The sequence below is a fragment of the Dendrobium catenatum genome, unplaced genomic scaffold (assembly GCF_001605985.2).
Source record: "Dendrobium catenatum unplaced genomic scaffold, ASM160598v2 fragScaff_scaffold_1550, whole genome shotgun sequence".
In the NCBI taxonomy this organism is placed as follows: Eukaryota; Viridiplantae; Streptophyta; class Magnoliopsida; order Asparagales; family Orchidaceae; genus Dendrobium; species Dendrobium catenatum.
In genome coordinates this window covers 11,065-22,727 of record NW_021320012.1, presented here as the reverse complement: position 1 = coordinate 22,727, position 11,663 = coordinate 11,065, and the positions used below count along the sequence as shown (strand labels likewise).

Genomic DNA, 11,663 nt, shown 5'->3' with positions numbered 1-11,663 from the left:
TGGGATCGGCCCGGCCGATCGCCACATCGTCCCGGGACGATCAGACCAAAATCGATCGTCCTGGACGACTCCCAGAACTATTCTCAGGACGATATTTTCTACAGTGCCGATCGTCCTGGACGATCTCAAATCGTCCTGGACGATCCCGAGAGGAAAATCCAAATCAGAGAGGAACAGTAAGGGAACGAGGTCTCACAACATTAAACGCTAATGATTGTGATGTCGGCAATCATCAGCCTTTAATGCGGGGGTCCACAAGGTTTTCATAATCCACGTCAGCTCCGAGCGAGAGCCGTTAGATCACCCGTCGTATGATTCGAATGGCTCAGATTGAACCGTATCTTTAAACGAGACCGAGGGATCACTACAGCAGTCGGACCGTGCCGCAGTTAGGCCGAATATGGATCGTTGATCTCAGGATCGACGTTTAGAACAATCCAAGCGAACAACCTACGAGACCAAAATCCTAAAAACAAAAAAAGACTCGTTCTCCCTAGATACTCAATCAATTCCAACAAAATTTTAAACACATATTAAGCATATGAACATAAACTTTGGGGGATTATTTTGAAGATTTGAAAGTCTCTCATTGAAAAGTTATATAAACCTAAGTGTAATGACCTAAATCTAGAGTTTTTTGAAGAATCTCACTATGGGATTTAGGAATTTTTAGAATATATGAGCTTGTAGACTGTCTTCGATTAAAATTCCTTCAGGAACTCGAGTTTGAGAAGCCTTAGATCGTTCACTCTAAGCCTTGGAGGGTTTTCAAGCAAGGGTGGCTGAAAATCGACCGCCGGCAGCCTTGACCGGTCGCCTTTGGCTTGGGGGAAGTGGAGGGAATATAGGAGGTCTCTCACACAAAAGCCCTCGGGCTTTGGAGGCTTGGAGAGAGTCAAAGAGCCAAAAGTGTCCCCCATAATTTTAGACCTATGATCAAGGGTCTAGATCTCTCCTCAGGCTGATTAGGAGGAAATTAATCCCCTTGGCCATGGTTTTGGCCAAGGGATGATTAGGAAGGCTTTTAATGTTTTAAATGGAGGGGATTTGACCTAAATTGGTGAAATTTGACCATGTAGGGCTAGGTTTGACCAAGGCATGAATTGACCTAGTCAACATGGTCAATTAGACCCAAGTAGGTGGGGGTTGAGCCTAAGATGGAGTAGAATGGGTTTGAATTTGGTTAGGACTTGACTTACCCAATAGAGCTTAATGTGTCAACCTGGGTTGACCACCAGGGCACAAGTTTAGGCCCAATGTGTTGGGTTTGACCTATTGAATCCAAGGAAGGTGTGAAATTGAGCCAAGGAGGTATGAATTTGATTTGAAATCAAAAGGAGAGGTATTGGGTCAATTTGGGTTAACCCAGGTTGACACCCAAGGCCTAGGTCTAGGCTCAGCATATTTAGTTTAACCCATTGAACACAAGAGAGGTGGTCTTGGGACTTAACTTGGTCAATTTGACCAAGTCAATCCCTTGACCTAAGGGTTTGATGAATTCAAGGTCAACAATCATGGCTTCCAGGATGAAACTTATTACGCCTCACATTATTGATGATAATCAGGCTAGCTTCATCAAAGATAGAGTTTCTATTAATTATATTTTGTTGGCCACTGAGCTCGTGAGTGAATTCAACGCTACTCCTCATTTGAATTGGCTTTATGATAAATGTAACATTTTTAAAGCTTCTGATACATTTTTCAGATATTTCTTTTATGGATCGATTGAGCCAAAAAAGGTTTCCCTTTGTTTTTTCTTTCTTGTATCATGGGGTGCAATTATAATGTTCATTTCTCTGCCTGTATTAAATTATTAATAGTGGCTTTGAAGATTTTTTTGGCTCTTCTTCTAGCCTCAAGCAGGGTTGACCCTTATCCCCTTTATTTACTTTGTATTATGATGCATGCTCTTTCTATCATTTTATATGGCTGTATGACTAGTCATGCTTTTGAAGGTTTTAATTATGCTGATAAATCTATTAGTCACGTGTTGTATGAAGATTGTTGCGGGCTAGAATGTCGTTGGGTTCGTATTTCCGAGACGTTCAATTTGACTGTAAGCTCGCTGTAATCGGAGTTCAGGTGCTCCCGGATTTAATTTTTGAAGTCTCCAACTAGGTTTTGCCTCGAGATTCGTGCCCGATCAAGCTAATTTTGTGATGATGTATCAAAGATGATCTTTTAGTTTTTGAGAAGGCCATTTCTAAGAATAATTTCTCTTAAGAAAATGTTACATGTTTTTGCTAAACTTTCTAGGATTCATATCAATCCTGGGAAAAGCTTCTTATCTTTTCTAAACATTCTAACCATTCTGCCATATCTCTGATCTCCTTAATATTGGATAAAAATAAAGGAAATCGACAGTTTAGCTGATCTAATTATTGAACTCTTTCTTTTGATTTGTTGTTCTACGGATCAACTTAATTTTTTTACTTAATATTTATAATGCAATATCAAAATTTATTTGAATTTTGTATGATCTATATTTTTAGTTCTTTATAAGTTTGCTTCCACTAAAAATTAAGGCTAGTTCCATCCTTAAATGTGATATGTTTAAGCTTAGAGAAGCCGTCCCTTCAACTTAAAAAAAAATAATGATTTTGGTTGGAGAGAAGACCTAATTTCTAAGGAAAAAAATATGTTCATTTGGGATGGATGCAGCAATTGGTAAAATTTTTATGAAATTATTATAAGAAAAGTATCGTTCTAGTTTTTTTTTTCTCAAAAAAAAAATCTTATTGCTATTAACTGTAGCAAATTTGATCATGAAAAGCTCTTTCTTGCAACAAAAATCATCTCAAAAGTACACTTAATATGGAAGAACTAAGAACAGATGATAATAATTTCTTTCTAACATAAAAAAAAAGATATATGTTATGTACAGAAAAAAAGAGGAAAGCTGTAAATAAGGGAAGACTTTTTCATGGCTAATACCAGACAACAATTTATCTGATCTCTACTTCTGCCATGAATGAGAACTTCTCATATTGGGTACTAATTTAGGCTTAAAAAATCTCTAACTAGTGAATACTACTCAACTCATTACTGGTTCAACGATAAATCTGCTACCTCCCAGTTAACATTGTAATGGAAGCATTTGCAGAGACAATCCTTTTATCGAATGTCGACGAGTCTGTGTCACTTTGGCTCATCTCTGCTGCAAATGTAGGCTGCCTCGGCATCGGACACATAGAGTTCTCACCCTCCAACATAAGAATCACAGACGACATTGTCGGCCTATCGATTGCTCGATCCTGAACACATAACAGACCCACATTGATGCATCTTGAGACCTCCTTTACTGAGCAAGAACTTATTATAGATGAATCCACAAACTCCATCACACTGTCTTCATTCCATAGCTTCCAAGCCTACAAAAACAAACATTTTGTAAGTTTTGATTCAACCACAGAGAGTGTTTATAAGCAAAACTATGCTTCACTTACATATCCTAAGAGGTTCAGTGACAGTTCAGAATTATAGTATGTGCTGTTCCTCTTCCCGCTGACAATCTCTATTAGTAGAACTCCAAAACTATAGACATCAGACTTCACTGAGAACAAGCCTTGCATTGCATATTCGGGTGACATGTAACCACTGAATTCACGTAAGAGATATTTCTTTAGTAAGTTTTGATTTGCATAAAGAGAAGAGTCGTTCATGTGAAGAGCTTACTATGTTCCAACCACTCGCTTTGTGGTTGTTTCATTGCCGTCACTGCCAAAGATCCTCGCCATTCCAAAGTCTGATATTTTTGGATTCATATGCTCATCAAGCAAGATGTTGCTTGCTTTAAGATCACGATGTATGATTCGCAATCTCGAGTCACGATGGAGGTATAGGAGACCCCGAGCAATGCCTTCAATTATGCTGGATCTTGTCTTCCAATCCAACAGAAGTTTCCTGCTTGTGTCTGCTAAAATGTTTTATAAAATCATCTGTTAGTTACAGAAAAATAAGGAAAATGATTCATAATGAAAGGTACTTTAAGATAGGAGAAAGATTTATAAATTACCAAACAGGAAAACATCCAAGCTTTTGTTATGCATGTATTCATAAACTAGCATCTTGTCCTCCCTTCTGATGCAATAACCTAAGAGCCTGACTAGATTCCTGTGCTGTAGTTTTGCAATTAGTATGACCTCGTTTTTAAATTCTTCCATGCCTTGTCCAGAACTCCTTGAAAGTCTTTTTACAGCTATCTCTTGCCCACCAGGTAGTATGCCCTACAAAAAATATGGAAGCATTGAAATCCAAGTGGTCGGCCCTCATCGACAAGCTCAAACTTTTGAATTTAAAATGAACTGGAACACTTATGGATCAAGCTCTATTTTGATCCATCTTTGGTCCACACAAGTGACATCAATGCTGATTGTTTAGCTAGGATCAAATGTTTCATGCATTTTATGATCATATCAATTTAGTGAGATGGGCAAAGACATTAATAGTTTAGGCCTAGCCTACTTGGCTAGTCTAACTAAGCCAACCAATTCATTGGAATAAGTCGTTTGTAAATTCAATGAGGGATGTCTATGAAAAGATTTTCAGAGTACCCTAGAGACTGCTTTAATGGAAGCACCCATGCATTATCAATCTAGCTATGGCATTCTCTGTGTGTAATGTCAAGGAATCTCTGCTACCGAATGTATAACTCAAATCAGTGAAATAAATTTATTTGAAAAACATAAAAATTATGAGGAATAGTACTTTGGCGTTGATCTGGTGAGTGCTACGACACTAGGCCATGAGCAATATATATATATATATATATATATATATATATATATATTCTGGAAAAGGAAAGGACACTATGATATGAGACTCGAATACCATGCATAATTTTCTACCTACAATTCTAGACAAATTGTAATCATGTTTCTTTCTAATGTTCATTAGTAAGTTCCAGTTAAATGATTAAAATGAAATACAAATGCAATTCTTCCAATATAGATCCTGAAGTGTGAGACTAAGATTCAAGATTTCAAACTTCGATTGGTATAAAGGCTAGTTGGATCCTATCGACCATTTGATGAGATTTGAGTTTGCAAGGTCAATCAAGGTAGTCTCCAATAGTAGGAAATTATTTTTTCATTCCTGCTTCATTGTTGCCTCGATGCATAGAATAATGTTAAGGAATCTCAAGTCTTTTCGTTCTTTTGTTTTGTCGTTGGTTATCCAATACTAAGAAATTGGAGGACAAATCTATACCCATATCTACCCAAATCGAGTTGATCAAGTCAATTCTATGAGATAACCCAAGCTACAATTGATTTGTGTTTATTAGCTTAGGCTAAGCTATATAAGCTAATTAGCTCATTGGAATAATTCATTTGTGAGGAGTTTCCTACATGGAACCTTCTACTACAAGTTGCTCAAGAAGCATCCAACAACCTAAAAAGGGAAATGATGGACCAGCTGATTTGATTGTGAGGGAATTAAGAAGTTTTCCAATCAAGAGAGAGATATTTAGGGAGGTTCTTAATCAAAGAGAATTGATTAGAAAATATTTTCTAATTGAAGAATTGGGGGCTGATTTAGAGGGGATTAATTAGGAAATATTTTCTAATTGAATTAGGGCTGATTTGGAGGCAGATTTGGAAGGGGATTAATTAGGAAATATTTCCTAATTGAATAGGGCTGATTTAAGGGCTGATTTGAGAGTTTTCCAAAGATTACTATTTTTGTAAGTTTGTGTGGATTTTTGTGAAGAATTCTCGCTGTTTTCCAAAGATTGATAGGAAATACTTGAGATCTACAAGTATTTCCTATCAGGAAACCAACCAACCAAGTCACCTACATGCACCCAATCAGTCATAATTGTCTACTTATACTTGTTCGACAGCACTCAACCATTGGTACTTGAACTACTGTATCAGATTGAGATAATCAATCTACTAGTACTAAAAAAGTCATATATTTGACAACAATATTCAACTAAATAGTCCGCTCTTAATAATAATTATTCAAAATCTCTTTATTGATAGTCAAACTCCTAACTATCAGATCAAAATGAGTAAAGATTGAAGTGTCAAAACACATAATTATGCTAAGCCTTAAATCCAATAAATTACCATTGGGGCCAAAACTTTCTATTTGGCATTTAGTAAATAGAACTAACGTCCTCCATGACGTATATAACTTGACATAAATGAAAAAAAGCAGGTGCAACTTAAATTTCCAGCACTCTTCCAGAAGATGATGGAAATCTTTACCTTGTAAACCGGACCAAATCCACCTTCCCCAAGCAAATTCGATGAAGAAAAGCTTTTTGTTGCTTCTTCTATAGTCTGAAAACTGAACAAAGACACATCGTGCCCACCTTTCTCTTGTTCATGTATAACAATCACTGCAGAAAATTCCCCCGATGAATCTTCACCTCCATTTGCTCCTGTTATTTCCACCGATCTCTGGCGTTTTATCAGTCTTCGATAGAACCCTTTGAAAATTACCAAAGAGATCAAAGTCAGAATATTTGTTTTCTATATTAAGTTCAAGGCAGAAGAAAGTAAGCTCACTTTTCATTCTGATCTTGCACTTCCACATCAAATAAATTCCTCCGACTATTAGCACCACAGCCGATACTACAATGATCGCAATGACATATCCTTCTAATCCCTTCTTATGATCATCTTCAAGAACAGAGAAATATAATTAAAAATTAAGAATTTATCAACAGAGCATATCATAATAATATACAGCAGTGACTAACCAAATTCTGATGCGGCGAGCCGAAGATAGAAATCATTCCCACCACTGGAGAATAAGTGGATGTCGACCAAGTCTCTTCCCCACATTAAACATCCGATCCCTGTTACAAAGCTGTAAGCTTTACAGGAGTAATTTGCCGAACAAGCCACCTCACACTGGCTATAAGTCACAGAGCCCGAATCCCAATAGGACAGATCAGGCAGTTTCACCCCCTGCATCAAATAGAACCCGTCTGGCTGACCACCGGCGGTGGCGCTGCTGCTTTTGTTTCTTTCACACTGCAGTGGCGTCCTCCTCACGCACCCACCGGACAAGTTTTCACTCTCCCTCTCGAAACCTTTCAAACAACTACAGGTCGGCGATTTGCCATCGGCGCTATTCGTGCAGGTCGCATTGTTTCCGCAGAAGTTATAAATCTCGCATTGAGTGATCGGCTGCGCCCAGAACTGATACCACTTTTCAGTATCGTTAGCCCACACAAGATGGCGTTCGATGCCGTCAGGATTGAGAACGTAGCGGTGAGAGCTGTTAAATTGCGAGTAGTAGAAATACATCTTCTTCTCCTGCTCGAAGTTGCTGAGTTTGAAGCCGTAGATGTATGTAGGCACCATGTTCGGTATTCCTATGAACACCTGCCCGTCCCACCGACCAGAGCGCCACCTCGGTTTGCTTCCTTCCCATATGAAGATCTGGGTCGACTGGTCCGGCGCTACGCCCATGGAGAAGTTCCCCGTTGCCGGGTCATCCACGCTGCGCCAGGACGTGAAGACCTGGTTCACGTTGGTGATGAGGTCGAGGCCGATCTTCATGCCGGGGAGGTAAGTGTCGGTGGGATGGTCGAAGCTCTGCCACACATTGGAACCGGAGTTGTTGAGCATAAGATTTCCGGTGTCCAAAAGCTCTGCCGTGGATTCATTCGACGACAAGGAGGTAACATTTGATGACCAGAGAACGGCCTTGCGGCCATCGAGGACGACAAGGTTGCCGTCCCCTGAGATGGAGAGGGAACCTGAGGTGTCGAGAACAGGGGACTCGCGATTGGCGACCCAGAGGACAGTGGAGGTGGAGAAGTTGTGGTACCAGATGCCAACGTAGCGGTTTGTGGAGTTGCCGGGGCTGAAAAAACCGAGCTCGAATATCTCGCCGGGGGAAACGAGGGTGGCGCCATCAGTGAGGGGTTTGCCGGGGGAAAGCTGCGAGCTTGGTCCTGCTTTTGTGGTGGGAAGGAAGAAGATGGAGGCGAAGAGGACGGAGGAAAGGATAGTGGCGAGAGTTGAATCGCTGAATGGGTAAAAGCCACTCATGGTTTCCCCCTCAGACGAATGTGAATCCGATTGGATTTTATACGTTACAAATTCCTTAAAAAAAGTTGACGCCTTTGGAGGCAGAGCACTAGTGGGCAGATGGCGCAGCCGACAAGTTTGAAGCTTTGAATGGCGACGAAAAGTGGATAAATATTTATGATCTGAATTCTATTTGAGAGATGAAAGGGGATGACAACACGCGGCTAAGAGATTTTATTTTCCAATTTTCAAAAGTTGTTTTTGAAGAAAAAAAAATTTAATGGAGACAAAATCCTAAATAATTATTAAAAAAACTGAGTTACAATTTTCATAAGCTATTATCGAAATTTAATAAACTCAGCTCATCTTCATTTTTTAATTGAGAGGCTATCAATCAGAAACTCTTAAATTTTTAATCTATATATTTATTTTTATAAGTTTATAAGAGATTGAAATTATTTACTTGAAAAACTCAAAAAGGAAAAAAAATCACACAGTCTAGCTTAGTTGAATAAATATACTAAATAATGGATGATATGCAAAATTTTATTTGGCTCAGAATTAAAGAATATGATATCATGCATAGTTAAGAATTCTTTTGATCTATAACCTTTCAACTCCTCTTCTTATAAATAATAAAACTATATTTATAGGCTTGTTGAAAGGGGCCCTTATAAGTAGAAAAAATTTATTCCTCCTGTTGAGAATTCAAATATTTCTTTGGAAAGAAGCCTTCCACTGCCTTGTATAGATAATGCATAATTCGTCATTTGCATTAGCGCATATCCTCTTTAATATCCAGTGCTCCTCCTTGAAGAGCAATGAATAATTCTTCATGAATGTAGTTGCGAGAAAATTCATCTCTCAAATCTTTTTAATAGATTTTGATTCTATCTCCTAAATGAGGTATGCCATTGCCTTGTATTTAGGCGATGTATAATCCTCCTTTTGTAGTTTCTCATAAAATATTACCTTTGATAGACGATGGAAGTCTCGCTTATATACTCTTGTGCTCTTTCAAAAGTAAGTAATTATTCTTCATGGATGAAGTTTGTTGTGTGCTTGATATCCATGCATTATTAAGACAAGAAATTTACTCACTCTACTGTTAGGACAAACCACGTAAAAAAGATTGGGTGTTTTACTTTCTCTCTTTCTGCTTGTGTGCTTGATATTTGTGCATTACTAAGACAAGAAATTTACTCACTCTACCGCCGCAAATATCTTAGCCCACAACAAAGTTATAGGTGATAACCAAAATTTTCAGTATCTTTAGTGGAGTTGTAGTCTTTCTTTTGAATGAAGGCTAGCTATCTCTATTTCAGAGAATCACCATTAAAAAAATTCACATTATTTTGAAGCTCCAATTCTCTCGCAGTATAGGGGTAATTATTGTAAAAAAAAATTCATCAGTGATAATGTAAAAGTTAAGTTCTTTATATGTTTTTGAGGCAAATTTGAAATCTTCAAAATATTACCCTGTTAGTTGAAATTTTATACTAATATCGAACTCGAAGAGTTAAAAGTTCGTAAGAAACGATAGGGCTGCAAATGAACCAAGCGTTCGACGAGCTACTTGTGGTTCGGCTCGATAAAAGCTCATTCATATTCCTTTGATAAGGTAAACGAATAAGCTTGAACATTTTTGATAAAATACTCTAAATAAACAAGCTTGAACAACTTGACATTCAATTCATTTATTTTCATTAACAATATCATTTGATGCTTGTGAACAAACTCATTAAGAAGCTCAATTATATTTCTACTAAGAAGCTCGATTATAACTTTATTAGAGTTTTAAAAATTTAATATTTTTAAATTTAATTTTTTTTACTTCCCACATCTGCTTAAAATCATGAACAACCCAATGTCTGAACAAATATAAGATGAATCATAGATCGTTTGTGCGTGAATGATCTCATTTGATAGCTCGAAATACTAACTAGATATATTCATGAACAGGCCATTTGATAGCTCAAGAATATTCATTAGATAAGTTCATGAATTAGCTTGTTTCATAGTTTAAAAAATTTCGTTAGATATGTTCACAAACATGCTAGATGTATTTGTTTGTTAGAATAGTTGATATCTCGTTTGTTAAATTAATGCACATCTAGAAGTAGAGCTCGTTTATAGCTCCATAAGGCTTGTTTATTTAAAGCTCGATAAGCACAAAATGAATCGAATATGAATCAAACATGAACACCCATTAATTTAAACAAACCAAGGTTGAACACAAATAAAAAAACTCGAATCAAAGTCAAACCAAACTTAAACAAGTTGATAATAAATGAACTGAAACATGAACAGACACATACTAAGCTCGGCTCGGAACGTTTGCAGCCCTAAGAAACGCCAAAATATTTTATCGAAAGAAAATTTTTAAAAAGACGAAAAATCATGATATCTTAACCCCCGTTGAATGAATTCACTAAATGATAGAAGATACAATAACATACAGTTCCATGCAATTCAAAAATATGTAAAGATATAAAATTGAAAATAATTATCTACTTAATATATATATATATATATATATATATACTCTCAGGTGTGAAAATATTTTTTTTTTCTAAAAATATAATTATAAAAAAATCAAGATAAGATAAAATTTATTAAAACTTTATGATATTAATACTAGTTTTGATGTAACTCATATTAGAATATCTTTATGTAAAATTTTTCTCTTAATATTCCTATGCTTATAATGTGGAATTATGAATTTTAAAGAAAAAGAAATGTATTAATTTAAAATTAAAAAATTCTTACATTATTAAATTTATTATTTTTTATTATTGTTGCGAGCTAGAATATATGTGGTAATAGAGTTATAATTTTACGTCTTAGCGTTGCACGGATATCCAACTCACACACAAAGAACACAATATTTTTTATGTGGAAAATCCGAGAAAAGGAAAAAACCACGAGTCTATCTGAGTTGAAAATGATTCCACTAGAATTTGAGCAAAGCACAATGGTCTGACTCGTCCTTGAAGACGACCATATTACAAAAATCAACTGAAAGTTTCGCAAAAATCCAGTGTCACTCCAATGTCAGGTGGTGGTCAGACAGCACTCCGGTGTCAGGCGGTGGTCTGACAGTAGCACTTTAGCATCAGGAGGCAATCCGACTTCGGGTGGCACTTTGACGTCCTTTGATGGTCTAGTGGTTATTCGACAGAACTCCGGCGTCCCTTGGTGGTCCGGCTGTGATTGAATAGGATCTAGGCGGCTGGAGCATTCTTCTTTCTCTTCCTTCTTCTCTCTTGGGTTCCCTCCTTTGTTCAAGAGGAAATGAGGTTTTATTTATAGAATTCTTGAGTGACATGACTTGTAAATAAGTGGAAGATCAAGGGTAAATTAGGAGTGTTTCGGATGACCAATCTTGATTCCTACAATCATGCACCGTTCAATCGACTTTTGACTGTCTTAATGATATCATAATTTGATGATATTAGGCTTGTTGGATTTGTCTCGTCGAGCCGCTCGATTCGACTATAAACATGTCATGATTGGAGACCGTTTAGCAACCCAAATTGTGGTTTGATCTTTCCAAAAGTGTTTCGAGTCTTTGATTTGGACTCATTTGAGCTCGGATTGGGTCGATTTTGATGTCGTTGGTTTGTATTTTCGAGACGCTCAGTTCAACTGTAAGTTTGCAGAGATCAGAGT

General features: G+C 37.1%; 1 protein-coding gene across 2 annotated transcripts; it reads right to left on the bottom strand.

Annotated features, from left to right (window-relative positions):
* Nucleotides 1-2,815: 2,815 nt before the first annotated feature.
* On the bottom strand, nt 2,816-8,130 carry LOC110093982 (G-type lectin S-receptor-like serine/threonine-protein kinase B120). Of its 2 annotated transcripts, none has more exons than XM_020819067.2 (7): nt 6,710-8,130; nt 6,516-6,629; nt 6,213-6,436; nt 4,016-4,226; nt 3,676-3,916; nt 3,447-3,597; nt 2,816-3,371 (listed from the first exon to the last, which is right to left on the bottom strand). In XM_020819067.2, the coding sequence occupies exons 1-7, from the start codon at nt 8,010-8,012 to the stop codon at nt 3,066-3,068; spliced, it is 2,550 nt and encodes an 849-aa protein (XP_020674726.1). In that variant the 5' UTR covers nt 8,013-8,130; the 3' UTR covers nt 2,816-3,065. The 2 variants fall into 2 exon arrangements, with proteins under 2 accessions (XP_020674726.1, XP_020674734.1); XM_020819075.2 differs by having other exon boundaries at nt 3,676-3,913.
* Nucleotides 8,131-11,663: the final 3,533 nt, after the last annotated feature.